Genomic DNA, 27,945 nt, shown 5'->3' on the forward strand with positions numbered 1-27,945 from the left:
GTTTACCAGACACGGAGAGAGCCCAGAGGGACAGCGCCCAGAGCTGGGAGAGAGAACCGCACAGCCTCCCTGCCTCGCTGGCCCAGGATTTGGGGTGCAGTCCTTGGAGCGCCTTCCCCCTCCTCAGCCTCCCTCCGGGGCCCCTTTAAGACAGGGCTGGTCCTCTCCTCCCAGAGTTAACCCCTCCAAGCCCAGGTGGCCCCCTGGGCTCCCGCTGGTGGGCGGAGGCAGAGGGGGAGCCAGGGGCGGGGAAAGCGTTGCCCAAAGTCTGAAGTCTGGGAGAGAGAGTAGGAGGCTGGGGAGCAAGGAAGGCGGCGGCCGCGGAGGAGAGCCAGTGCGGGGGCCCAGCCGTGGCAGGCGGGCAGTGCCAAGTCCAGGGAGCCTGGAGCTGGGGGGGAGGGCTGGGGACAGCCCGGCCCTGCCCCCTCCCCCGCAGGGTGCCCAGCAACTTCTGAGGAAAGTTTGGCATCGTTTGCGTGGTGCCCTGAGGATGGGCAGGGTCCCGCTGGCCTGGTGCTTGGCGCTGTGCTGCTGGGGATGCGTGGCCCCCAAGGGTGAGTGATGGGACCCTGCTGGGGGTGGGGGTGGGGGGACGACCCGGGGCTGGACTGGGGCAGGAGGGAGAGGAGTGGGGGGTGGATGGCAGGTGTTGAGGGGAGTCTGGGCTGGCCCAAGGATTGTCTTTGGGACAGCAGAGGGCGAGACAAGGAGACACTGAGTTAAATGAGTTAAATGGGGAGAGAGGAGAGAGGCCGGGGAGAGAAAGGGGCTCAGAGAGGAACAGGACAAGAAACAGAAACTGGTAGGGTCAGAGATGGAAAGAAGTGAACACAGAGCGAGACAGAGAGACAGAGAACCTCGGGGCTGGAGTAGGGCTGGACTTGACTCGGGGCAGGGGTGGGGGGCGCTTAGGGAGAGGGGCTGAGCTGGGGGCTGCCCCGGAAGGAATCTTCCAGAAAGGAGCACGAAGTTAGGCAGTGGGATGAGGAGGACTCCAGAGCTCTAGGGGGGAACCCTTGTCACTGTCACCCCCCCACACACTTGTCCTTACCCCATCACTGTCTGTCTGCTCCATTTCTGGGGTGGGGGCCTCCGGCTCTCGCTGTAGACTGCCATCTCTGTGGAGCTTCATTTCTCTGTCCCAGTCTCCGGCTTTCTGTCTCCCTACTTTCTAGGTGTCTCTATAATGTCTCTGTCTCTCTGTCTGTTTGCCTCTGTGTCTCTCCCCCAACTTTGTCCCCCTCTCAGGGGTGTCTCTCCCTCACTTATCATCCTCTGTGTCTCTCTGGTCTGTCCCTCAGCTGTCTCTGAGTCCTCAAGCTTGACTCTGTCTGGCTTCTCTCTGTCTCTCCTTTCCTGTTTCTCTTCTCTCTCTCTCTCCTCTCCCTCCCTCCCCACCTTTTTTCCTGCCGCCCTCTACCAACACCATCTACCACCAGCAGTCCACCACCAGCCGATCTGTCAAGTCTCTAGAGACCCTAAGGAAGGGCAGCAGGGGCGGGAACAGGGCCTGGCCCTGCCAGGCAGTCCGGAGCGTGGGAGGCTGCCAGATCCCCGGCCTACTTCCCAACAGACCAAGGATGAGGCCCCTAGGAAGGACTGGAGGCTGGACCCCAGTCCCCTGGGAAGGCTCCCATCCTCCCCCAAAGCCTCCACCCTCCACCCCCCCACCCCCCCCACCCCTGCTGAGGTCACTTTACAACTATGTGGGCCTTAGGGCCTGGCAGGCTGGGAGGAAAGCAGGGGTTCCTAAGCTAACTCTTTTCCCATCTCCCCGCAGGAGCACAGGCTGAGACAGACCCTTTTGTGGGGAGTCCAAGGAACATCACAGGTGCCCGGGGACTCATGGGGACCCTTCGGTGCGAACTCCAGGTTCAGGGGGAGCCCCCTGAAGTGACCTGGCTCCGGGATGGACAGGTGCTAGAGCTGGCAGACAGTACCCAGACCCAGGTGCCCCTGGGTGAAGACGGGCAGGATGACTGGAAAGTGGTCAGCCAACTCAGGTGCCCAGCCTCCCCCTGACCAGCCGCATCCCTCCTGATCCCTGTCCCCACCCCACTCCCCGACCCCCAACCTCCATCACATGATGGGTAAAAAATTATGGGCAGGAGCCCCACCTGGGCTGGAACCCCAGTGTGGCCACTCGCTAGCTGTGTGGCTTGGAGAATGTGATGTAACCCCGGGTTTCACTTTCCTCTTCTGTAAAACGAGTTAATAATAGTACTCACTACTTAGCTCTGATGAGTTTCTAGTCCTGACCCCCTTCCTGCAGTTCTGATGACCCCTACCCAGGGTCCAGCACTGACCCCGAACCTTTCTGTCTCTCCTCTTGTCCTGTTAGAATCTCCTCCCTGCAGCTCTCAGACGCGGGGTGGTACCAGTGTGCGGTGGTCCTGGGAGGAAAAACCTTCGTGTCCCAGCCTGGCTTCGTTGGGCTGGAGGGTGAGCCCTGGGCACAGAGGTCGCGGGCGGACAGGAAACCTGAGTGGCCAGAGGGTGCTGGAAAATTCAGGGGATATGCAGCCTGGGTGTGTCAAAGATATTTAGGGGGTCGGGAAGCTGGGGAGTCTGGGAATTACTGGGGGCAGGCCTGGGGGGGATTATATGTCCTGGGGGAGAAGATATCTTGGCTTGGTTGTGACATGTCCTAGGGGCAGACATGGTTGGGGTAGGACATTCTGGGGATCGAGTAAGGAGTCAGAGGTACAATTTAAGCCTCTCCCCCACCCCTCAGGGTCTCACTTTTCTCACTGAGACTCAGATGTCCCACGGGTCAGATGCTGGTGGGGAAGTACCCAGGGGTACTGGGATCCTGTGTTCTGGGGGTAGAGGCCTGACAGGTTGGACATCTGAAGGACGTTCGGATGTCCTGAGGGATCAGATACAGAGGTCAAAGAAGTTGCAGTGAGTCAGACACCTGGGGAGCTCAGAGGGACCTTGGCAACTACCATACCCCCCACCCCAGGCCTGCCTTACTTCCTGGAGGAGCCTGAGGACAGGACTGTGGCCGCCAACACCCCCTTCAATCTGAGCTGCCGGGCACAGGGGCCCCCAGAGCCTGTGGACCTTCTCTGGCTCCAGGATGCGGTCCCCCTGACTCGGGCCATGAGCCATGGCCCCCAGCAAACGCTTAGAGTTCCAGGTAAGTCTGGGGAGTAGCCAGCTCTGCCTAGAGGGCCAGACAGGATGGGAGCAAGGAGCAAAGGAGTCTTTTGTGCTCCTGTGTGAGTGCCTGTCCCTCTGTCCTTCATTGTCTCTTTCTGTCTCTCTCTCTCTCTCTCTCTCTGTTTTCTCTCTTTGTCTGAGTCTCACTGTCTCAGCATCTCTATCCATATCCACCCCTCGTCTCTCTCCCTCTGCTTTCTCTGTACCTTTCTGCTTCTCTGTGTGTGTCTGTCTCCCTGTCCCTCTGTCTCTCTTTATTCCCCCCAGTTTGTCTGAATAGAATTCTTTGTCCCGGGTTTCCTCTGAGCTGTCCCATGGCCCAAATGTGTGTGTGGGCCTGACGTCCCTTTGTCAGCCCCTGACCCCAAGCCTGGCACCGGAAGCACAAGGCCGTTTTCTCCTCCACCTCCTCTACCTGCCCACCTCTGTATCAGAAGAGCTGAAAGCTGAGAAAGAGGAGAAAATGGGAGAAAGAAGGACAGTTCCAGGGAGAGAGAGAGATCAAGAGACGTGGGAAGGGACAGACCACAGAGGTAGCCTAAGATGCAGAGTGACAGGACAGGGAGGTCTGAGTGACAGCAGAAAATCTCCTGGCTTCAGAGTGACCGTCCATTTCCGCACCACAGAGATGGGGCAGGACCTAGCTTGGGATCACAGCGCAATCAGAGGTAGTGTGAGGGTCCCTGCACATAGCCGTTTCTCCCTCACCGAGGAAGGAGAGTTGGAGGAACACAGCCGGGTGAGGATCAGTCTGAGGGAGGCAGCTGGACCCTGGAGGGCTTCAGCTTCTGGCACCCCAACCTGCTGCCTCTGTCTACTGGGATGGGGCAGGGTGGGGGGGCTCCTGCCTGAGGGTCTCTTGGGCTAGAGGGAGGTGTCCACATTCTCAACATTCCGGGGGCTCTGAGTGTGCAAGGAAGAGGTGGAGAGCATGCCAGCCCCCAGAGGGGTGACTCAGGCCCGTGGCTCTGGGGTCTGAGTCAGCCTGGCAGGACCCTGGAGATAGGAAAGGAGAGGGGGATGGGCCACCCATGCCATCCCAGGAAGGGGAAATGGGGCAGCCCCCCCGCCACAGACATGAGAGGGCCCATGTGTGTATCAGTGTGTGGTAAAGGGTGTCTGTGTGTGTGTGTCTCAGTGTGTGTGTGAGGTCCTGTCTGTATGTATCTGTGTCCCTCTAGATCTATGTCTCAGTGTGTATGAGGCCGTGTTGTGTGTGTGTGTGTGTCTAAGAATACCTGTGTCAGCCGGCCTCTGTCCTCCTTTGCACTTGCGTGTTCACAGCTGTGACTCGCTGTGTGAAGGTGGCATGTGTATGTGTGTGTTTGGGGGGAGAGATGGCAGAATGAGGGGAGGGAGTATTTTGTGGTTCTTTTGCATCTAGCTCCCTGTAGAAAAGTGACAATGTCACGTCACAGGTGTGCATCTGTGGGTGTGGGTGTGAGTGTGTCGTGGTGTGGACACCTGTTTCCTTGTGGAGACAGGATGTTGTCAGTGGACAGTTTAGTCTTCCTCGGTGTGTTTTCACTCACTGTGGCAGTCCACGCATTTGTCTGTGTCCACACATGTCTCTGGGGTTCCTTTGCATAGGTCCTGAGGGGGGTGTGTTGGTTTGTGACTCTGATATGGACCCCCATCTGTGTGTGTGGGTGGGTGGGTTGGTGGGTGAGAGAGAGAGAGAGAGATCTACAGCAGGTGGTAACGACTCCCTTCTTCTTCTGTCCCGTCTCCCTATGTATCAGCCCCAGCCCTGATTGTCTCTTGGTAGATAAACTTGCCAGCCAGTGTATGTATGTATGTCTGTGTCACCTCTAGGCACATGGCAGCTATATGTCTGCCTCACTGTTTATGCAAGTGAGTTTCTGTATAGTCTGCCTCTCCGTAAATGTGTCCAAAGCGACCTGAGTGTCCAGCTGTGTTTGAAGGACTGGCTTTGTTTGTTTGCAAGCAAGTCGACATTAACCTTATTCATGTCCTGGTGCCTATCTGTTGGACCACTCCAACCTCAAGGTCTGTGTGTGATTCCCTGTGTGTATTTCCACAGGCAGGTGTGTGTGTTTGTCAGTTTGGGGGGGGGCAGGATATTGCGTTGCTAGGTGTTTGACTGTGTGTTTATGTTTGTGATATATATGTTTGTGTATGTGCGCCAACGTCAGACCCTGTGTAGATACGTGCAAGTCACTGGCTGGATACTGGTGTCACTGCGTGTTTGCGACCCCATCAGCTCCTAATGCAGCTTAGCCAGTGCCCGGTTTTCTGTTTCTGTGCCAGTAACGGCCCCTGTGTGTTAAGTGTGATTCATTGTGTGAGCGTGAGGGTGGGGGGAGGTGCTGTGTCAAGGAATTTTGTCCGTTTATGTGTGTCTGTCCCTCGATCTGACTCAGGGCGTGCCCCCTCTCCTTCCATCTCTCTGATTCCCTCGGAAAAAGCGCGGGCGTGGGAGGAGGAGGATGGGAGGAGGAGGAGCGGGAGCGGAGAGGGAGAGGGACTGTGCATCTGGGAAGCACATCTGGAGTGGGCCGGCTCCAGTGGCGGAGGGAGAGCCCGCTGGAGGGGACGGGTCCCAGGGCCCTCCATTCCTGCTCTCCTCGTCCTCAAGGTGCCCTCTGAGCCCGAGGAAGGGGGGATCCTGCGCCGCGCGCCCCCCAGCCGCCACCGGAAGTGCCGGAGCGGGAGGGGGCACCCCGGTGACTCACGCGGGGGCAGGAATGCTGCGGTCGGAACAGGACCCGGCTCCAAAACTCCCTCGCGCCCCGAGGCTCTTTGGACGGGCAGCACCAGCCCCTGCGCGGTGACCCTGGCGGGCCCCCACGTGCCAGGTGGGTGGACCGGACCCAGGCTCCCCGCCCCCTCCGGCAGCCGACTGGGGGCTGTCCTGCCCCTCCCCCGCCGGCGGGGGCTGCGGCCGGGCTGGGCACCTGACCTTGGCTGCGGGCTGCCGCCTGGGCAGCAGCGCTGGGGAGCTTCCCTGCCCACCCCCTTCCGGCCTCGGCCGACTTTCCCTCATTCCGCTCCCTCTGCCGACTGAGAAAAGGAAACTTTGTGTCTGCGGGTTGATGGTGGTGGTGGTGGGAACAGGAGAGAGCGCGCGCGCTCACACACACATACACTTTCACACGCAGACCGAGCAGGAGGCACACACAAGCCTGCAACATCCATAGACAAACGCAGTCTACCCGCAGACACCCAGAAACACAAGGTACATATCGGAGCGCCTGACTGACTCAGTCGGCTAAGCATCTGCCTTCCTCTCAGGTCATGATCCCAGGGTCCGGGGATCAATCCCTACCTGGGGCTCCCTGCTCCACGGGAAACCTGCTTTTCCCTCTTCCCCTGCTCATTCTCTCTCTCAAATACATAATCTTTAAAAAAGAGAGACATATTGTCACTTACCCATAGAATTACACAGGCTCATATTTCTACATACGTACCCAGAAACACTCGGGTACACAAAGGCATACACGTAAAGTCATTCACTTGTTCAACAAGCATTTATGGAACACCTGCTGTGTGCAGGGCTATTGTGGACCTGTATGAACCTTGGCATACAGCAGGGGACTGAATAGACAGAAACCCCCGCCCTCCTATAGCAGGGTTGACAGACAGTGAGCAAGACATACAGGTAATGGGTAAAGTATGTTGTGATGAGAAGAGCCAAAGAAGAAAAGTAAAGCTGGGGAGAGGCTAGATATGGCCATGGGGTCCTGGCTCTGAACAGGGCGGCCAGGGACAGAGTGACAGAAAAGGTGGGGTCTGAGTCCCAAATGTGATTGAGTGTGGGAGAGAGCCCTGTGCACATCTGTGGGAAGATAGAACAGAGATGCAAAATTCCGAGATGGGAACGTGTCTGATATCTGAGTTCCAGAAACATCTGGAGCCCAGTGAAGTGGGGGAGGGGGACGGGAGTTGGTAGGAGCTGAGCTTAGAGCATATAAATGAGCGAACACTTCTGGCTTTACATACAGCCATGAGGGCCTTTTTCTTAAGTGTGTGTCTGCTAGGGATATATGCCTCCATGTATGTCTGTTTGGCTCAGTGTGATCGTGTCTGTGTTTGTGCAAGTATGTGATTGTGTGAATGCGTATGTCTGTGTGCGTGTTGGTGTGTGTGTCTAGGTATGAGTATGGATACTTTTGTATGTGTGTGTATAACTATGTGTTGGTGTATGTGCCTGGTGTGTCTGTGTGTAATTATCTCTGTGTACACGTATGAGTATGTGTGTTTCGGTGTGTGTGTTTTTGAGTGTTGTTTGTGTGAGCATATATGTGTGTCTCTGTGTATGAATGTATGTGTGTGTGTGTCTATCTGTGTGTGTGCCCGTGTGTGACTGCGTGTATATGTGTCTACATAGTGGGGTACTAAGACTGAGGCCACCAGCCTGTCCTTGTGTCTGGGGACAGAGGCCTGTGCTCCCAACTCAACCCCCACCTCCCTTCCAGCAGGAGCCCATGTGGGCTGCACTGATTGTCGGGCAGGGCATGGTAGGTGGTGGCTCAGCATGGCCTGGGAAACCTTCCTTCCCCTCTCTGACACTGGGCCTCTTCTTTTATGACTCCCCAGGCTTGAACAAGACATCTTCTTTCTCCTGCGAAGCCCATAACGCCAAGGGGGTCACCACGTCCCGCACGGCCACCATCACAGGTGAAGGAAAAGGAGCTGGGGAGTTGGGTGTCAGAGGGTGTGTGGTCTGGCCCAAAGGTCAGAGCTGGGGTAGATGGAAGGGGGGTCTAGAGGGGAGCTTCGGGCAAAGACCCCCCAGGGTCAGCCCTGCCCCTCATGTCTCCACAGTGCTTCCCCAGCGGCCCCGTGACCTCCACCTGGTTTCCCGCCAGCCCACAGAGCTGGAGGTGGCTTGGACCCCAGGCCTGAGCGGCATCTACCCCCTCACGCACTGCACCCTGCAGGTGAGACCTTAGACTTGGCTCATCCCTCCTCCTTCCACCACACATAAGCCCCCTGCCCCTTCCTGGGAAACCAGCCCTTCCCAGCCATGCATGTGCTGAGAGGCAGTAGAGCCTCCAGTTGAGTCAACACCAGATGTCTTGGCTTCAGATCCTCCCTCCACCACCAGCAGCTGGAGGAGATGGGACCTTGTGACTTAACCTCACTGGACTTCAGTCTTATCTGTAAAATGGGCAGATAGGCTTGTTGTAAGAATTCAATGAGAGAATACAAGGACCAAACTTAAAATAGTATCTAGAACATAGGTAATGCCTAATAAACCATTAGCTGTTTTAACTTTTTTTTTTTTTTAGTATTAGTAATACTGACTCTGGCTAGAGTGGGAATCCTAAGACAGCATAGGTCCAGTAGCAAAGTTTGCTACTTGTAGCCAGGCAGCTTCTGTCTTGCGCATGCACACACACACACACACACACACACACAATAATAGCAATAAACACTCACTGTGCATGAGCTCCTCTAAATGCTTGCAAGCATCAGTTCACTCAACCCTGCAAGTTAGGGAGACATTGTTGTTATCCCATTTTACAGATGAGGAAACTAAGGCACAGTGGTAGGGGCTAGTAGAGGCGGGATCTGAACCCCAGATCCAGCGTCTCTGCTCAGCACCAAGTTCTGCTGCCTCTCTGAACAGAGGAGAAGTATTGTTACTATCGCCTTCTCTGTCACCAGCAGGTGACCACAGCCCTGTGCTTCTCCCATCCCAGCCCTGATCACTCTGGGTTGCCGCTGTCTGAGGGGTGAGTCTCTCTCCCCACTGGACCGGTATCTTTGGGAGGACCAGTCCTGGCCGGTCTCAGTCACCACTAGGTCCTCACGATTGCCCAGTGCAGGGTCTGACTAGAGTAGGACACATTTGCTGGAAGAGTCCCTGACCTGAAGTGTTCTAGACCCAGCCTTCAGCACCAGAGTCGTTCTTAGTCTGCGCTAAGAAAAACAAACGCAGATCTCTGAATACAAGACCCAATTCTGGCCTGAAGTTCTTTGAGATCTGGAAGTTGGAGTGAGGGCGGGACAGTGTCTGCCACGACAGATGACAATAATTAGTAATGCCCAGTGTTTATGGAGTGTCATTTCTGTGGTGGGCCTTATGTTATGACTTTATGTGTTTATGTGTGTTTGTGGGGGCAGGGTCTGTGGAGACTCCCGCTTTCCAGATGTAGAAGCTAAGGTTCAGAGTAGTTAAGCAACCTGTCAAGGATCACAGCCAGGAAGTGGCTGAGGTGGGATTTGAACCCTCATCTCCCCAAACCCAAACAGCCCCCTTCACCCTCTTGGAGACCATTCAGAGCCAACACTTGATCAAATAAGAGCTGTCTTTCTTGTAATTACGTGCCCTGGGCATTATCTCATCCACTTGTCATTTTAACCCTAGAAAGTAATCTGCTAATCTTCCCATTTTCAAGGGAAGGAACTGAGGCCTGGAGAGGGGAAGTGAGCTGCCCTCCCCATGGGCTTTAAAGGATAAAACTGATTCATTCTTCAAGCGTGGGCCCACTTGGGAGATCTCAAATGCTAGGTCAGGCATCAGCTGTACCCCCCAACCCACATGCGTCCAGTGTCAAAGAAAAGCAGAAGTGTGTCCTCTTCCTTCTCCAGGGTTCACTTCCTGCTGTGCCTGGCCTGGGGCAGGAGGGTTCGAATGGGAGGGCTGCAGGGAAAAGAGAAGTGGGAGTGGGCACCAGGAGGCTGACTGTCTGGACCTATGTCCCTGTGTCCCCTTTGTCCCAGCAGAGGTTCCCCTTCTCTCTGTCACTGTAGGTCAGAGAGCGGGCATGGGACAGCTTCCATCCCCCACCCCCATCATATTACCCACCCTCCCAGACCTCATGGTGGGATCCTTCCCCACAGCCGTCTGTGGGACTCTGGGCAAGTTGCTGAACCTCTCTGGGCCTCTGTTTCCTCATCTTTAAAATGGGAATGAAAAAAGAAACTGAACTCAGAGGGTGGTGGCAAAAAGACCACGAGTTCAACCAGGATTGCGCTTGCTGGGGTGCTTGATACAGAGTCTACACTCGGGAAACGTTAACCATCTATAGGATGCACAAACCGGCTTCCGTGCTGTGTGTCATCGAGCCTCATACCCTGCCAGGTAGGGACTCTTAGATGCCCATTTTCCAGAGATAGGAACGGAGACTCAGAGAAATAAAGACACCCATTCTAGGTCCCACAGCAAATGATACCCAAGCCAGGACTTGGATATCCAAGATTCTTTGGGTCCACACCAGTAAGTGGTAAACTTCCCTCTGAGAACACTCAGTGTGACAGTGTGGTTGGGTCTCCTGGTTGCTCCCCCGGTGTTGAGGGGAGGTGGCAGCATCCTTGTGGTGTGTGGCTGTAGAGGTTGTGGTTATGTGTGGCAGGGCTGTACAAATGTCTATACCTGCTGTGGTCCCTGCCATGCTGATCGTGTTATTCCTGGGGATCAGGCGAGTGTCCCAGCTGGGAACGCTGTGTAGGGCGTGCAAAGTTTGCTACTTGTAGCCAGGCAACTTCTGTCTTGCGCATGCACACACACACACACACAATAATAGCAATAAACACTCACCATGCACGGGCTCCTCTAAATGCTTGCAAGCATCAGTTCACTCAACCCTGCAAGTTAGGGAGACATTGTTGTTATCCCATTTTACAGATGAGGAAACTAAGGCACAGTGGTAGGGGCTAGTAGAGGCGGGATCTGAACCCCAGATCCAGCGTCTCTGCTCAGCACCAAGTTCTGCTGCCTCTCTGAACAGAGGAGAAGTATTGTTACTATCGCCAATGTTCTTATTTCTTTTTAAAGATTTTTATTTATTTGAGAGTGAGAGAGATAGAGAGAGCACAGAAGTGGGAGAGGGCAGAGGGAGAGGGAGAAGCAGGCTTCCTGCTGAGTGCGGAACCCTATGTGGGGCTTGATCCCAGGACCCCGGGATCATGACCTGAGCTGAAGGCAGACACTTAACGGCCTGAGCCACCCAGGCGCCCCAAGGCAAAAGGTTTGAAGACAGGTTGGGGTTTAGTTCCCAGCTTCATCAGTGACAATCTGGTAACCTTGGGCAAAGTGATTCTATCTCTCTGAGACTCACTGTCCTCATCTGTAAGTGGGGATGCCCATGGTACCCAAACACAGAGCTGAGGGTCAGATGAGCGCCGATGTGTAAAGGGCTTTGCTTTTTTATTCAGATATGCATAACATGCATAATCTTCAGTGTGCACCTAGATTGTTAAACACAAATGTTCATCCATGTCATCACCCTCCAGATCACCACCCACCAGCTCCCCACCCACAAGGATCCCTGAGCCCCCAGCGGTGCCCTCTCTTCTGATTTCTCTTGTAGGATGTTGCTTTTGTCTGTGGTTGAATGTCATTGTCATTTTATTGATGCTGATCACCTGCCCTGCTCCACACAGCTTGTCCTACCTTCAGCCTTTAGGTAGCCCTGGAAGGCATTTGTTCCTCCAAGCGCCCATGTTCCAGATGAGGAAACTGAGGCTCAGAGCGGGCAAGTCTTGCCAGAGGTGGCTTTTACAAGTGATGACGAAGCCACATCATGCACCTAGGAGGTCTTCTCGCTTTGCAGCTGCATGTGCCCCTGTTACACCAGCACGGAGAGCTCACTCTCTCTCTCTCTCTCTCTCTCTCACACACACACACACACACACACTTACCCTTGCAAAGTTGTGTCATCACCCCAGGACCACCCCTACCAACTTGTGTGAGCCCCGTCTTGAGATCTCCTGGCCGTCCCATCCTCAAGCCCCTTCCCTCTCCCCAGGCCGTGCTGTCAGACGATGGGGTGGGCGTCTGGCTGGGAGAGCCAGACCCTCCAGAGGAGCCTGTCACCTTGCAAGCGTCTGTTCCCCCTCACCGCCTTCGACTGGGCAGCCTCCGTCCTCACACTCCTTACCACATCCGGGTCGCCTGTACCAGTAGCCAGGGCCCCTCACCCTGGACCCACTGGCTTCCTGTGGAGACACCGGAGGGAGGTAAGAAGGGGCTGGTGTGACGCAGACATCACTCGCCACGGCTCGCATCTGTGCCACCCCAGGCATCTCCTGTCACCCATTAACCCCAAGTGGCTTCAGTCCCTCCCACCCAGCGCCGGACTCCCCAGCGTGGCCCACTGGCATCTCTCCCAGACCTCTCCCCTGTGCTTCCGCTCATGGCAGGCCTGCACGAGGTGCCCACGTGCGTTCCCTTTGCACTCTGCCCCCGCTTCCTGGGAACAGGGGAGGGGGTCAGGAAGAGGTGGGGGTGCCAGCTTCCCCTCTTCCCTGTCCTCCAGTGCCCCTGGGCCCCCCCGAGAATGTCAGCGCCATGAGGAATGGGAGCCAAGCCCTGGTGCGCTGGCAGGAGCCAAGGGCGCCCCTGCAGGGCACCCTATTGGGGTACCGGTTGGCCTACCGAGGCCAGGACACCCCCGAGGTGGGTGCTGCTGGCAGGGCTGGGGTGGAGTGGCTGGGAGGAGGGAGATGGGGAGGAAATGTCAGGGTGGACAGGACAGTGGTGCGGGTCGGGGTAGTACAAGATCATACGGCACCTAGGAGAACACGTTCTGGGGAGGTTTAAGGGGTCTGGGGAAGGGGTAGGGAATGGCTATTTAAAAGCACTGTACAAAGTGTTTCAGTAGACTTCCAGATGTCCTGTGATGCTTTTATAGCAGATAATCCTAAAACACCTTGAAGAAGGGGTGATTTTTCCTAATGGGCACGGAGGTGGTGTTGGAGCAACAGCACCCTAGGCTGGACAGATGGGGTGGGAGATTGGGTGGGAGATCAGGAGGGCATAGAGGAACGTGAGTGGAAAGATGGGGATGGGGGTTCAGTCCCCCCTTGCTAGCACTTGACAAGGGGCAGTTAATGAGGCAAAGGGCCAGTGCTCGGTGCTCATGGAGCTGATGGTGGAGTGGGCGTGGGGATGGAGAATGGAGGTAGGGGTGGTGGCGAGGAATGAAGGGTGGGAGGAGGTAGGGAGGAGGGGTTGGGGGCAGGAGGGGGCTTTTGGAAAGATGGAGATTTGAGGCTGAGGGTGAAGTTTTAAGAGTTAAGGGCAGATAGGGGGCACTCTACCCTGACACTCCAGCCGACATCCTAGGTGCTCATGGACATAGGGCTAAAAAGAGAGGTGATCCTGGAGCTGCGGGGGGACGGGACTGTCCCCAACCTGACAGTGTGTGTGGCAGCCTACACTGCCGCTGGGGATGGACCCTGGAGCCTCCCTGTGCCCCTGGAGCCCTGGCGTCCAGGTAAGTCCCAGTCCTGCTCAGCCCCCTTCAACCCATTCTCAAGGACCCTGTCTTGCCCTGATGCCCCTGACTTTCTCCCTGTACCTTTCAGTGTTACTTACCCCAATCTAGGCTCTTTTCCCACCTGGAAGCTTAATGAGAGTCTCATCCATGTCACACCAGCCTTACCCTCTCTGAGCATGTCCTGCCTCTGTCCTTTCTCCTCACAGGACAAGGACAACCAGTCCACCAGCTGGGTAAGACTTCGCACCCTCTCTCCTCCCTCCTTTCTCTCAACGCCCCCTGAGGATCCCATCGCCACAAACATACCCGTTGCCATTGCTTTCATGTTTCCCAAACTCATCACTCTAATCTTCTACTTCTGGGGTTTGTGTGGTCCTTGATGGAGTCGCCTGGAATGGCCCCGCACATTATAGGTACTCAGTGAATTGTGGTTGGATGGATGGGCAGACAGATGAGTTATCCCCGCTCAAATCCATCCCTCTCAATATTTCTCCGGCAATTCTCGAACATTCCTCCTACAGCCATTGTACCCTCCTAGTCCTGTTCCAGATCATCTCTTGTAACCCAAACTACTAGCCTTAAGTATTCCTTACGTGCCTTCCTACATTTCTTTCCATACCCTTCTCACACTAATCCCAGCTTCCTTTCCCAGTCATCCTATTACAGTCCTTGGTTCCTCACCCATGCCTCCCAAACACAGGACACACCCACACTTCTCATTCACAAACTGCACATTTTTCACACCTTCACCACATATCCCACATATATCCATATATCCTGGAAAACTTTGGGTCCGCGCTATCCCACACTCTTCAGGTCTCCGTGCACACCCATCGACACTCCTCACCCCTCGCCAGTCCTAACCCATTCCCGCTCTGCACACACCCACCACACCAAACTCCTGGAACACTCAGCACGTACCCATTCCCACCTTTTTACACACTATGTCAGCTCATTCCATGCCCATGCTCCTTTCACACCACAGTTAAATCCTTACAAATCACTGCTCACTACTTATATCCAAAACTCCTTGACTACTCCTCGTTCACATACCCCAGACTCCTCCAATACTCCTCTGACATTCTGTGCACCGTCCTTTGCATACTTACTTCTCTCCCATTCTTTGCTTTATGGAAACCCCTCCATTGTCAGCGCGCACTCCTCAAGACCATTCCTTGGCCATTTGTCCATAAGCCTCCTTCTCCTTGCACACGCCCCACACACCCATCCTACACTCCATGCATTCTCTCCCCCCGCTCCCCTGCTTTCCAGACCCAAGTTCATCTCCTCGGAGAAGTGAATGCCTCTACCTACCCCATGCCTCATTAGATATTTCCACGTCTGTTTCCCTTCAATGTCACATCTTTGGGGTCCAGGGAGCGGGATCCAGGGCTTCCCCCATGACCTGTGTGCCATACCCCTGACAGTGAGTGAGCCCCCCGCCCCTGCCTTCTCATGGCCCTGGTGGTACGTACTGCTGGGAGCCGTTGTGGCCGCTGGTTGTGTCCTCATCTTGGCTCTGTTCCTCGTCCACCGCCGGAGGAAGGAGACCCGCTATGGGTAAGTTGGAACTAGGTGAGTGGGGAGGCTTGTGTGAACTGGGATGGAGAGGCTTGGGCCAGGGAGACCATGAGGAGGCTTGTGTGGGACAAGAGATTACCGATTAAGATTCCGATTAAGAATCAGAATGAGATCCAGGGTCCGGGTGATGAATGGAAGGTGTGGGGTAGAAGTCCCAGACATGCTTAGCAAATGCTGGCGGGGTGAGGGGCGGCTTGGGAGTAGGGTGGTGTTCACTTTCACTGTTCTCAGAAGGAGGGGTTTGCACTTGGTTCTGCCCTGTCCTCACCTCCTGCCCATTCCCCCCAAGAGAGGTGTTTGAACCAACAGTGGAAAGGGGTGAGCTGGTGGTCAGATACCGTGTTCGCAAGTCCTACAGTCGCCGGACCACTGAAGCCACCTGTAAGTGAACCCCCACACCTCCCCGCCCTGGTGGGGGGCTGACAAGCATAGAGATTGGGGCCCGCTGGGCTTCTGTTGATGCCCGAACCAAAAGTTCCTGAAGACCTTGGAATGATAGGTCATTAGAACCACAGACCCTGACAACAACAGAACTGTGAAATCACACAGACCCTTAGAATAATAGGGTCTTAGACCAAAAAAATCATAGGAAGACCAAACCTTAGAGCCTCAGGTCCTAGAACAATGTGATGATGATGGCGATGAAGAGGACGAGGATGGTAGGATGATCGTGAAGCCAGGGGTGACAGCCAACCCCAGCAGTCCCTATGTGACAGGTGCTACACATGTCATTTAATTGAATCCTTACGACAACCCAGTGAGGCAGGTACGTCTTCCCTCCCCACCACCCCCACTGCACGGATGAGGAAGCAGTGGCACAAGAGTGTTTAAGTGACCTCCTCAAGGCCATGCAGCTTGCAGGTTGGATAGCTGGGCTTCGAAATCAGGTCATTTTGCTCTGAAAGTCCATCCCCTGAGCTGCCTCTAGGAATTAAAGAATGTTAGACAGGTAGAATCAAGCTTGGCTGAAATAATTCCAGGATCAATACCATAGACCCTTAAGATCTTGAAAACCAGAGGCTCTTAGAACTCTAGACTCTCCATGAGACTGTGGAATTAAGGAGGGTCCCAGCCATGAAGGGACCCCAGAGGCCATGTCGTCAAATCCCTTCCTCTTTCCAGCTGAGGCAACTTAAATCCAGGAAGGAAAGGGACAGAGCGATGTCTCTCCCCAGCACACCATGAAAAGACTGGCGGGGCCCCAGGGAGATATTGGAAGAGGCTGGGAAAGACATTTAATTCAAGAGGAGCAAGGATAGGAAGCAAGGAGGTCATGGTGCTCTAGTAGGGTAACGTGCAGCATCGATTCTCAGAGTGTGATCCTGGTCCCTGGGGGTCCCTGAGACCACTGCAGGGGATCCATGAGGTCAAAACTATTTTCGTAATAATCCCGATATGTTATTTGCCCTTTAGCACCCTCGTTCTCTCACACGTGTTCTGTGGAATTTTCAAGAAGCTCTCTAATACATGATGATGTCATCACTCTTTCTGTTGACAAACATCTGCTTCTTTATTCTTGTGTTTGAAAACTCCATCCATTTTAATTTTTTTAAAGATTTTATTTATTTATTTGACACACACAGAGAGATCACAAGTAGGCAGAGAGGCAGGTGATGGGGTGGGGGAGCAGGCTCCCCGCCAGGCAGAAAGCCCCATGCGGGGCTCGATCCCAGGACCCAGGACCATGACCTGAGCTGAAGGCAGAGGCTTAACCCACTGAGCCACCCAGGTGCCCCCATTCATTTTAATTTTGAAAATACAATAAGTGTTGATCTGTGTCAGCCCCCTGAATGAAAGCTCTTTGCCATCCACAATAATTTGAAGACTGTGAAGGGGTCCTGAGGCCAATAAGTTTGAGAACTGTTGCTATAGAGCTACGAAAATAAATCACAACTATGTGTGAGAGCTACATTATGGCTGTCTCATAGACACCGTGTTGAGTGAAAGAAACCAGAGACAAAAAAGAACACAGTATATGATTCCACATTGATAATATCCCCAAACAGAGAGGGCCAGTCTATGCTAAGAGAAATCAGGAAGGTGGCTGCTCTTGAGAGGGCGGGTCATGGTCTGTTCTTGACCTGGGTGCTAGTTACACTGTTGTGTTTGCTTTGTAGAAATCCGCTGAGCCGGGGGATCTGGGTGTCTCGGTCAATTGAGCACCCAACTCTTGGTTTCAGCTCAGGTCATGACCTCGTGGGTCGTGAGATCGAGCCCCGGGTGGGGATCCCCGCTCAGCGGGAAGTCTGCTTGAAGATTTTCTCCCCCGTGTCCCTACCCACCCCGCTGGCGGGTGTGCTCTCTGTAGAATAAGTAGATCTTTTTTTTTTTTTTTTGGACACAGAGAGAGAAAGAGACAGTGAGAGAGGGAACATAAGCAGCGGGAGTGGGAGAGAGAAAAGCAGGCTTCCTGCTCAGTAGGGAGCCCGATGTGGGGCTTGATCCCAAGATCCTGAAATCATGACCTGAGCCAAAGGCAGATGCCTAATGACTGAGCCACCCAGGCGCCCCTAAAGAAATCTTTTTAAAAAGTAGACAGGAGCACCTGGGTTGCTCTGTTGGTTAAGCAGCCAACTCTTGATTTCAGCTCAAGTCGTGATCTCAGAATTGTGAGATTGAGCCCCATGTCCGGCTCCTCACTCAACAGGGAGTCTGCTTGGGATTCTCTCTCTCCCTCTCTCTGGGCCCCTCCTCCCCATCTCACACCTGGGAGTGTGTGCTTTCTCTCTCTCTCTCTCTCAGAAAGAAATCACTGAGCTGCTCCCTTGTGATTTATGCAGATTGTAATTCAATATAAACTTAAGAAATATTTTTAGCAACTGCTGTGGCGTACCACTGACCTATCAGGGTGCCCAGTGGTACAAGATTATGTGACAGGCTCTAACCCTTTTGCTGCTGGTTTGGGAGAAGATTTGGGGGGTCTAGGGGAGGAGCTAGGGCAGGAGGTGTGCTCAGGGCAGTAGCTATTTGTTTGTTTGTTTGTTTGTTTTTTAAGATTTTATTTATTTATTTGATAGAAATCACCAAGTAGGTGAAACCAAGTAGGCAGAGAGGCAGGCAGAGAGAGAGAGGAGGAAGCAGGCTCTCTGCTGAGCAGAGAGCCCAATGTGGGGCTCGATCCCAGGACCCTGGGATCACAACCCGAGCCAAAGGCAGAGGCTTTAACCCAGTGAGCCACCCAGGCGCCCCCAGTAGCTGTTTTTGAATGAATGCTGAAGTATTTCAGTATTTTAACAATGGTACATCCCTCTTGACATCCAAATGTCTCCTGAGTGTCAGCCCTGCTCCATGGCTCTGTCCACCCCTGCCCCCATACAGTGAACAGCCTGGGCATCAGCGAAGAGCTGAAAGAGAAGCTTCGGGATGTGATGGTAGACCGGCATAAGGTAGCCCTGGGCAAGACGCTGGGAGAAGGTGAGCCCCCCGCCTCCCCTCACCCCCAGCGCACACACACATTCCCCTGAACCACGAAGTCCTTCACTTCCCCACCCATACCCTGTCACAGGAAATGCAGTCCCCCCAAGCACCCACTGAGGTCAGTGTCTCCCTCTTGTCCCCCACAGGAGAATTTGGAGCCGTGATGGAGGGCCAGCTCAACCAGGATGACTCCATCCTCAAGGTGGCTGTGAAAACAATGAAGAGTGAGTCTGAGCTTGCATGTCCACATGGATGGGACCCCTGACCCCTCACCTGAAGGCTTTTCCCTATGGCCCTAATGAGGCCAAAGAGCAGCAGAAGAGTGAGTCGAAAAACAGCCTTGCCACAGAATCTCAGGGTTTCCAGATAGGAAGTGGAGTCCGTACTAGATGCTTTAATGGAAGGGATTTAGTATAGGGAGACTTATCACAAAGGCACCGGAATGATGGGGAGCAGTGAGGCTGGAGATTAGTGACAGTCATAATTCCATCCTAAGACCTAAGGCCAGAGTGAAGAAGTGGTGTCACCATAGCCATGACCAGGGATGCCTGGTGGGATTTGGGATTGCAGATTTAGAGGCTGCCTTGTGCAAGCTTGAAACACACAGCCACCATCAAGGCAATGCTAGAAGTGGTAAGGGACAGAGTGAAATACCCTGACTTCTCCCTCTCCACCCGCCCACCTGCCAGTCTTGCCATTGGCAAACTCCAACAGGAAAACAGGAAACAGTATGAACAGTACAAAGAGGAGCCTGGGAAATGTAGTTTTGGTGGGGGCCAGCCCCCTTGGTGGGGGAAGGTCTGGAATGTAGCTTCATAATTTATCAGCTGTGTGATCTCAGGCAAGTGACTTTCCCTCTCTGAGCTGAGAAAAAAGATCGTAATATCCTTGCCTCCTAGGGTGAGCCAAAGCACTTAATGCTGGGGTGGTAAGTGGTCTGTGCAAGGAATGTGGACTACGACTATATTATTTACAGGGTCAGAGAGGGCGGGAGCCACTCCAGGGTCACACAGCCCAGGAAGTCCAGGGCCAAGTCTTTTCCATACGGGGAGGGCCAGGCTGCAGCTGATGGTGAAGGAGGGGGATCCTTTCTCAATCAGTGGAGCTAAAAGCTTGGGTTATGGAGCCATCAGTGTCTTCCCATTCATTCATTATTGAACACTTTTTATGTACCAGGTTACGTTCTCCACCTAGGTTTGAGTCCCAGCTGTGTGACCTTGGGTGAGTGGCTTTGCCTCTCTGAGCCAGTGTCCCAAGTTGTAAAAAGGGAGTAATGGGATGAATCCCCAGGGAAGCAGCCTAGCATGGTGTGTGCACCTGGATCTCAGAGCCGGCCCACCTGGCCTTCACTTCTGCCTCTTCCACTTGCAAGCTCTGTGTGCCCTTAGGCAGATTCCTTAACCATTCCGTGCCTTGGTTTCCCCATTGTTAAAACAGAGAATAATGGTCTCTCCTCAGAGGGTTAAATGAGTTCATATATATACATACACACACACACACACACACACACACACATATAGCTGAGTGCAGCACCAGGCACAGATGACGATGATGATGAAAGAGAGGAGGAAGGAGTCCTCCCTCCCCTCTCCTCTTCCTTATCCACCTTCCTCTCTCCCCCAAGTTGCTATCTGTACGAGGTCGGAGCTGGAGGATTTCCTGAGTGAAGCCGTCTGCATGAAGGAATTTGACCACCCCAACGTCATGAGGCTCATTGGTGAGGGAGGGGCAGGATTGAGGGTGCCCAGGACTCCATGGAAGCCACTCCAGGAGGAAGACCCCTCCCTCCGGCACTGGGAAGATCAAATCTCCAGGCTCCCTGCTCCCCCTACCCTCAAGCTCCCCCCTCCTTCTTTCCCTCAGCTTGGAATGTGACCTCTGACCTTTCCCAGAAATAGCTGAGGTCCCCAGGAGGGCTCTGGAAACTTCCCTGGGAACAGTGCTGGAAATGGCTTCTCTTAAGCTTGGTCCTTGCCACCCACCACCCACCCCACCCCCATCAGTTTGGAACTTAGATTTGAAGGGGAGGAAGAGAGAGAACTGAGGGAGGGGATGGCTTCCCCTCCTGGCCAGCTGGAGTGACAGGGCTGCCTGGGGGGTCCTCAGGCGTCTGTTTCCAGGGTTCTGAACGAGAGGGCTTCCCAGCACCCGTGGTCATCTTACCTTTCATGAAACATGGAGACCTGCACAGTTTCCTTCTCTATTCCCGGCTTGGGGACCAGCCAGTGGTGAGGGATATTTACTTGTCTGGTTTCCAGGTATCCACTGAGCACCTGTCAGGTACCCAGCACCACTCAGACACTGGGAACACCACAGTGCCCAAGAGCTTGCTCTCGTGGAGCTGTCTGCCAGTGAGAGCACCAGGCAATAAAAAAGTTAACCAATAAATAAGCAAGAGAAATTTAACTGCTAGGAAAGGAAGAGAGTCAAGTGAACAACAGGGAGGCCAGGCAGGTAGTTTGGGTGGACTGAGAAGGTCTTACAGAGGAGGTGACCTTGAAGGAAGAGCCAACTGGCGGGAGGTGGGGAGATCTGGGGGGAAGCAGTCCTGGCAAAGGACATAGCACAGAGGAAAAGGCTTAGAGGCGGGAACAGGCATAGTTCATCTGAAAACCAGAAAGGAGGCCCCTGGCTGGAGCATTGGTCGCACGTCCAGGTCAAGGGCAGTAGGAGATCAATTTGAACAGGAGGGCAGGAGGCGATTATATAGAGCCTTGTTGGAAAGAGGTTGGATTTAATTCTTGGAGCCATGGGAAACCACTGCAAGGCAGAGATAGGCACACACAGGAAGGGAAAGAAGGAGGGAGGGAGGAGGGATGGATCTCAGGGACTCTGCTGACCTCCACTCCTTCCTACATTGCCCCAGTTCCTGCCCACTCAGATGCTGGTGAAGTTCATGGCAGACATCGCCAGTGGCATGGAGTATCTGAGTACCAAGAGATTCATACACCGAGACCTGGCTGCCAGGAACTGCATGTGAGTGCTAAGCCTTCCATAACGACTCTCACCCCCACCTCACCGTCCCCTCCTCAGGAGAGCTGCATCCCTCCTTCTAGGAGGGAAGAGGGGTCTAGACACACATACCCCTCAGGCAGGCCAGAACTCAGTACTGGGATAGGAAGTTCAGCAAGGGGATTGGAGAAGACTTCCTGGAGGAGGGGAGCCTGGAACTGAGATTCCGGAGGGGTATTTGAATGTGGAGAGAGTAGAGGCAAGAGGGTGGGCTCAGTGGGTGGCATGACATGAGCAAAGGGGCAGAGATGACCAATGACAGTGGGGACATTGAAGCCTCATCTCTGTATCCCTTCATGCTGACTATCTTGCCTGGGGCTGCCCTTAGCAAGGAGCCATATTGAATAAGGGGACCAGACACCTTCCTTTCCCCCACCAACAGACATCCCAGAAAATAAGCCAGAATTAAACTAAGGTCAGGATGGAACATGTATATACAAACACAGGCTTCCACTATTAGTTTCATTACAATATTGGACTCAGAAACTGGAGCTGGAGAATTGGAATCTTCTTCAAGATGGGTAAACGTTCGCAACTCTCGGGAACATGAACATCTCTTTCTTTCCCCTCAAATTCTTTCTGTGGAGAAAGTCCAATCTCACAGAAAAGTTGGAAGACTTGTTCAGTGGATGCCCGTACACCATCCTGGGGGCAATTATGCCATATTTCTCCTCTCTTCTCTGCCTTTCTCTCTTTCCTCAACTGCTTCAAAGCAAGTTGCCTAAATCTTCAATAGGTTATCTCCTAAGAATGAGAATTTACATGTAAATTATAGTTCTGTTGTCACATCTGAGAATAGTAACAATAATTCTGCAACATAACTTCATATTCATCCAATCCATATTCAGATTCTTCAGTTGTCCTCCAGAATGTCTTTTAGGGTTGTTTTTTATTTGTTTGTTTTATTTTGCTTTGTTTTTTGTTTTTCTTGCCCCCAATCAGGATCTATTCAAGGTCCCCCCCACATACACACTTTTAGTTAAATCTGGAATAGCCTCCCCCCCATCATATTTTTAAAAATATTTTATTTATTCATGGAGAGAAAGAGTGTGAGTTCATGCCAAGGGGAGGGACAGAGGGGGAAGCAAGAGGGATAAGCAGACTCTGCACTGAGTGTGGAGATTTACAAAGGGCTCAAGGCAGGGCTTGATCTCACCACCCTGAGATCATGACCTGAGCCAAACCAAGAGTTTGATGCTTAGTGGACTGAGGCACCCAGGTGCCTCCCTCCCCTGCCTTTTATATTTTTACAGCATATTCTTTTGGAAGAGACCAGGCCTGTTGTCTTACAGGATATGACATATATGTGTCTGTTTCCTTGTGTTGGCATTTGCCTTGTTCCTCTGTTCCCTGTATTTCATGTTAACTGGAAAATGTATGTAAAGTCTTCAATAGACTCAGTCAAAATGGAACTTCCTTTCCTTCTGCAACTTGGGCTGATCCTGAGCAAGCCCCCTATGAAATAATGACACTGAAAATGGGAGCAGACAACCCATTGTTATGCACCTGGTTTTTTGTTGTTAAAATATCAAGGGGTGCCTGGCTGGGTCAGTCAGTGGAATGTGTGACTCTTGGTCTCCAGGTTGTGGTTTTGAGCCCCATGTTGAGAGTAGAGATTACTTTTAAAAAAATCTTAAGGTGTGCTTGGCTGGCTCAGGGAGTAGGGCATGCAGCTCTTGATCTCAGGTCGTGCGTTCAAGCTGCACATTGAGCATGGAACCTACTTTAAAAATAAATAAATAGGGGCGCCTGGGTGGCTCAGTGGGTTAAAGTCTCTCCTTTCAGCTCAGGTCATGATCCCAGGGTCCTGGGATCGAGTCCCACATTGGGCTCTCCGCTCAGCAGGAAACCTGCTTCCCTCTTTCCCTCTGCCTGCCTCTCTGCCTACTCGTGATCTCTGTCTGTCAAATAAATAAATAAAATCTTTTAAAAAAAATATAAAAATATAAATATATAAATAAAAATATAAAATAAAAATATATAAATGTATAAATATATATTTTATATATATATATATATATTTTTTTTTTTTTTTAAAGAGAGTTCCTGGGGGCACATGGTGGTTCAGTCATTAAGCATCCAACTCGATTTCAGCTCAAGTTATGATCTCAGGGTCTCGAGATGGAGTCCCATGTTGGGCTCTGTGCCGGGCATGGAGCCTGTTTAAGATTCTCTCTCCCCTGGGCGCCTGGGTGGCTCAGTGGGTAAACCTCTGCCTTCAGCTCAGGTCATGATCTCAGGGTCCTGGGATGGAGCCCCATGTCAGGTTGTCTGCTCAGTAGGGAGCCTGCTTCTCTCTCTCTCTGCCTGCCTCTCTGCCTACTTGTGATCTCTGTCTGTCAAAAAGAAATAAACTCTTTAAAAAAAAATTCTCTCTCCCACTGTCCCTCCCCCACCTCCTAAAAAATAAACAAATAGGGGCGCCTGGGTGGCTCAGTGGGTTAAGCCGCTGCCTTCGGCTCAGGTCATGATCTCAGGGTCCTGGGATCGAGTCCCGCATCGGGCTCTCTGCTCAGCAGGGAGCCTGCTTCCCTCTCTCTCTCTCTGCCTGCCTCTCTGTCTACTTGTAATCTCTCTCTGTCAAATAAATAAATAAAATCTTTAAAAAAAAAACAAATAAACAAATAAAAAGAAAAGAAAAGAAAGTTCTTTGCGTAAAAAAGAAAGGAAGATTGTGGCTTCCCTTGGAGGGGTAGGAAGGACTGATAATGTAATGTGTTTCCTTCTTTCTTATATTTGAAAAAAAAAATCAATGTTTATTTTATATACACTGAAACACCCACATCCTACGTGTGCAGCTCAATGAATGTTTACTTGTCTGTGGATTCATGTAAACAACCAGCACTGGATGAAGATAAAAAAAAAAAACATTTCTAGGCCCTGGCAGTCTCCCTAATGGACTTCCCAGTCACTGCCCCAAGGGAAAACCCTTATTCTGGACTTGAGTCACCTGTTCTTAAATGTCACATAAATGTCACATAAATGTCACTCGTGCAGTTTGTACTCGTTTGTGTCTGGTTTCTTTCACTCAGCGTGATGTTTTTGTGGTTAGCCCTTGTCTCTGTACATATTGGTTAGTTCCTTCTTTTTCTTTGCTCTGTGGTATTCCTTGTCTAGATGATGTCCCATGATGTTCTGTTTCTTCATCTGGGTGCTGGTTACATGGGTGTGCTTACGAAACTTCATATGGACCGAACAAGATGGGACACATTTCCCTTCGGTCTGGGGTTGACGGATCCTCAGCCCCAAGGAGGGACAGCCAGAGTGGCAGATGGAGACGTGTCTGAGAGTGAGGGCAGGCTTTCCAGTGGAGGGGGCAGTACAGTCACCCCATTCCTCTTCCCAATCTGGACAGGCTGAATGAGAACATGTCTGTGTGTGTGGCGGACTTCGGGCTGTCCAAGAAGATCTACAATGGGGACTACTACCGCCAGGGACGCATTGCCAAGATGCCCGTCAAGTGGATCGCCATTGAGAGCCTGGCTGACCGTGTCTACACCAGCAAGAGCGATGTGGTAGGTGTGGAGATTCCCCACAGGAGTGGGGAGTCAGTGGCTTGTTCATTTCACAGCACAGGGGCCTGGTGGTGAGGGTTAGGCATGTCTGGGGTTGTGCTGGGTGTCTCTGAATGGTGGTGTGGACATGCTGGGGACATGTACAGGTTTAGGAGGTGGCAGGTTCATACGGGAGATGTGTGGACAGTGTAGGCTGGGAGAGGTGGCGATAAGTATGTGTATGTGTGTAGATGTGTGCATGGATGGGCACGTCCGTATGTGCACAAAAGTGACCTCTGTGAGAGTGTCCCTGCGCCGGTATTGCAGTGAAGAGGAATGGGTACCCGCTAAGATAGCGATGGACACGTGCGCACAAAAATGTGGGTGTACCCATGAACCCATGCGTTTGGGGGTGTCTATGTGCAGAACAGACCCTCTAATTCTGTCCCCTCTGCCCCCCACAGTGGTCCTTTGGGGTGACGATGTGGGAGATTGCCACACGGGGCCAGACCCCATATCCCGGAGTGGAGAACAGCGAGATTTACGACTACCTGTGCCAGGGAAACAGGCTGAAGCAGCCTGTGGGCTGTCTGGACGGACTGTGAGGATCCTCATGACCCCGCCCACCCCCTCCCCCATCCCAGATTTCACTCCCAAGACCCTGAGCACCCCCACATGGCCCCAGCCCTCTACAACCTGCACAGAACCCCTCAGACTGTTGAGGAACTCACGTGAGCACCCCTCCCACTGCCCCCAAATTCTAATTCACCCCAGACTCCTGAGCTCTTGCCCTTCCCCCAATGCTCTTAAATACCCAGGGCCCTCCGCCAGCCCCCCAGTTTGCTGTCCTGAGCTTCTCCAAACTCAAGGGTCTCCTCGGAGATATCCTCAGCATCCTTCAGGAGCTTATCAAACTTTGCTGTCTCACAGCACATAGAGGAGAGCAGAACATTGATCCAGCGCTTTCAGGGACAAAATCTGCTCTAGCAAATCCTCACTAGAATACCACTCGATACCCAGAGAGCTTCCCCAAGACCCTTTCCAGCTCCCAAGTTTCCCAGGACCCCCTCTGGAAACTCTTGAGAATTCCCAAATCCCATCAGAAGCCCCCAAACTGCTCACGGTTCCTTCCAATTCCATGAAATGCTTCCAAACTCCCAGAATGCTCCCCTTCTGAGCTCCTGCTGTCTCTCACCCCTCACTTTGCTGCCCCAGGTATGCCCTAATGTCCCGGTGCTGGGAGCTAAACCCCCGGGACCGGCCGAGTTTCTCAGAGCTTCGGGAAGATCTGGAGAAGACGCTGAAGGCCCTGCCCCCTGCCCAGGAGCCCGACGAGATCCTCTATGTCAACATGGATGAGGGCGGGGGTCATCCTGAACCACTTGGAGCTGCTGGAGGAGCTGACCCCCCAACCCAGCCTGACCCTAAGGATTCCTGCAGTTGCCTCACTGCGGCTGAGGTCCATCCCGCTGGACGCTACGTCCTCTGCCCTTCTACAGCCCCTGGCCCCACCCTGCCCACCGACAGGAGCTCCTCACCTCCCCCAGGGCAGGAGGATGGAGCCTGAGACAACGCTCTACCTGGGACTCCCTCTCAGGATCCAAGCTAGGCACTGCCACTGGGGGAGCCTTTCCACAACTCTCCCCACTCCAGGCCTCACCCCCGACTACAGCCTCCTCTTCCCACCTATTCTACTTCTACCCCCAGACAAATTCTCTCTCTTCTCCATGCCTCAGTGTCCCGGTGTGTAAAAGGAAGGGGTTGGGCTGCGATTCCTAGGGGTCCTCCCGCGTCTAACATTCCAAGATTCTAGATTCTAAGGTTGAAAGAGTCTAGAAGAAAGGTTCAAGGTTTCAAAGATGCTCTTAGTCTTTGGCTCTAAGAGCCTAAAATCCCAAAGTTTCTGATTCTAAAGTGCTAAGGTTCCAGACATGAAGTTTCGAGGCCTATATTTTAAGGCCCTCAGAGTCTGTGGTTTGAGATTTTTCTGGTTCTAGAATTCTTGATACAGCCCACCAAGATTTTAGGTTCTGAAGCTCTAAGATTCTAGTTCTAGAATCCATGGCTCTATCATTCTAGATTTTGTTATTCGAGGGTTCTAAGTCCTTAGGGTATAAGATTCTAGATTCTACAATTCTAGACACGGAGGTTTTTTGAGGCCTAATGTTCTAAAATTTGAAGTTCTAAGCCTCTTAGACTGTAAATCCTCAGCCTCTAAGACTACATCATTAGTCTTCAAGATTTTATCTTCTCAAGTCCTAAGAGTCTAATAATGGTTAATTCTAAGTTCTAAGGCTTTATGATCCTTGAAACTCTTTATTATGAGATTCTGGATCCTAAAGATTGAAGAGTCTAGAATCTGAAATTCAAAAATTCCAAGAGTGTAAAGATAGAGGTTGAAAGGTCTAATGTTCTAAGATGGGATGTTCTAAAACTTAGTCTAAGAACCTAGATTCTTTGTCTAAGATTCTAGACCATACACTTCAAGATTCTAGATTATTAAACTCTAAGATTCTAATGTTGTTCTGTTCTATGTTCCAAGACTCGTTAGACTCTATTAGGTCAAGATTCTGGATCCTTAGCATCTAAGGTATAAGACTACAATTAGCTGTGACTAGCTAGATACCAAAGTTTTAATCATTTCTAATGCTGGACACGTTTAGGTTCTATGCTGCATTCCACCTTTCTAGGATTTTAGTTAAGGGCCCAAGAATCCACAGTTTTAAGTCTTAAGATCTGAGGCACTGTAGTTCTATGATTCAAATGTTGTCAGATTCTAAAGGTCTACAGGTCTTGAATTCCAAGGTATGATGCCAAGGTTCTAATTTTAGAGTATTCTTCTGGGTGACTCTCCCCTTCTGAGCCACCTCTGCTTCCTCCTCCCCTCCTGTGGGGGTATGTCTCCCCTCAAGCCTGTGCAAGAATGCACTGGGGATGCCTCCTTTCCCCAGGAGGCAGTTTCCCTCCTTTTGGGCCATGCTGCCCCCCTGAGCCAATCCCTCAAGCCCCCCATTATGGAGAGGTGTGGACAGACTCTGGCACCTCCAGAGGGGCTCAGATCACATAAAACTTTATAACCACCC

General features: G+C 52.6%; 1 protein-coding gene across 2 annotated transcripts; it reads left to right on the forward strand.

Moving 5' to 3' along the window:
- The first annotated feature begins 1 nt into the window (after position 1).
- Positions 2–27,944, forward strand: AXL (AXL receptor tyrosine kinase). Of its 2 annotated transcripts, XM_044257357.1 has the most exons (20): positions 2–554; positions 1,781–2,003; positions 2,342–2,442; positions 2,966–3,142; positions 7,726–7,806; positions 7,954–8,069; positions 11,886–12,096; positions 12,396–12,535; positions 13,205–13,355; positions 13,565–13,591; positions 14,786–14,918; positions 15,229–15,320; positions 18,258–18,353; positions 18,503–18,580; positions 19,981–20,073; positions 20,463–20,584; positions 21,223–21,332; positions 24,724–24,883; positions 25,327–25,463; positions 26,078–27,944. In XM_044257357.1, exons 1-20 carry the CDS (start codon positions 491–493, stop codon positions 26,427–26,429), a joined length of 2,664 nt encoding a protein of 887 aa, XP_044113292.1. In that variant the 5' UTR covers positions 2–490; the 3' UTR covers positions 26,430–27,944. The 2 variants fall into 2 exon arrangements, with proteins under 2 accessions (XP_044113292.1, XP_044113293.1); XM_044257358.1 differs by lacking the exon at positions 13,565–13,591.
- Position 27,945: the final 1 nt, after the last annotated feature.

Source organism: Neovison vison, chromosome 7 (assembly GCF_020171115.1).
Source record: "Neovison vison isolate M4711 chromosome 7, ASM_NN_V1, whole genome shotgun sequence".
Taxonomy (NCBI): domain Eukaryota; kingdom Metazoa; phylum Chordata; class Mammalia; order Carnivora; family Mustelidae; genus Neogale; species Neogale vison.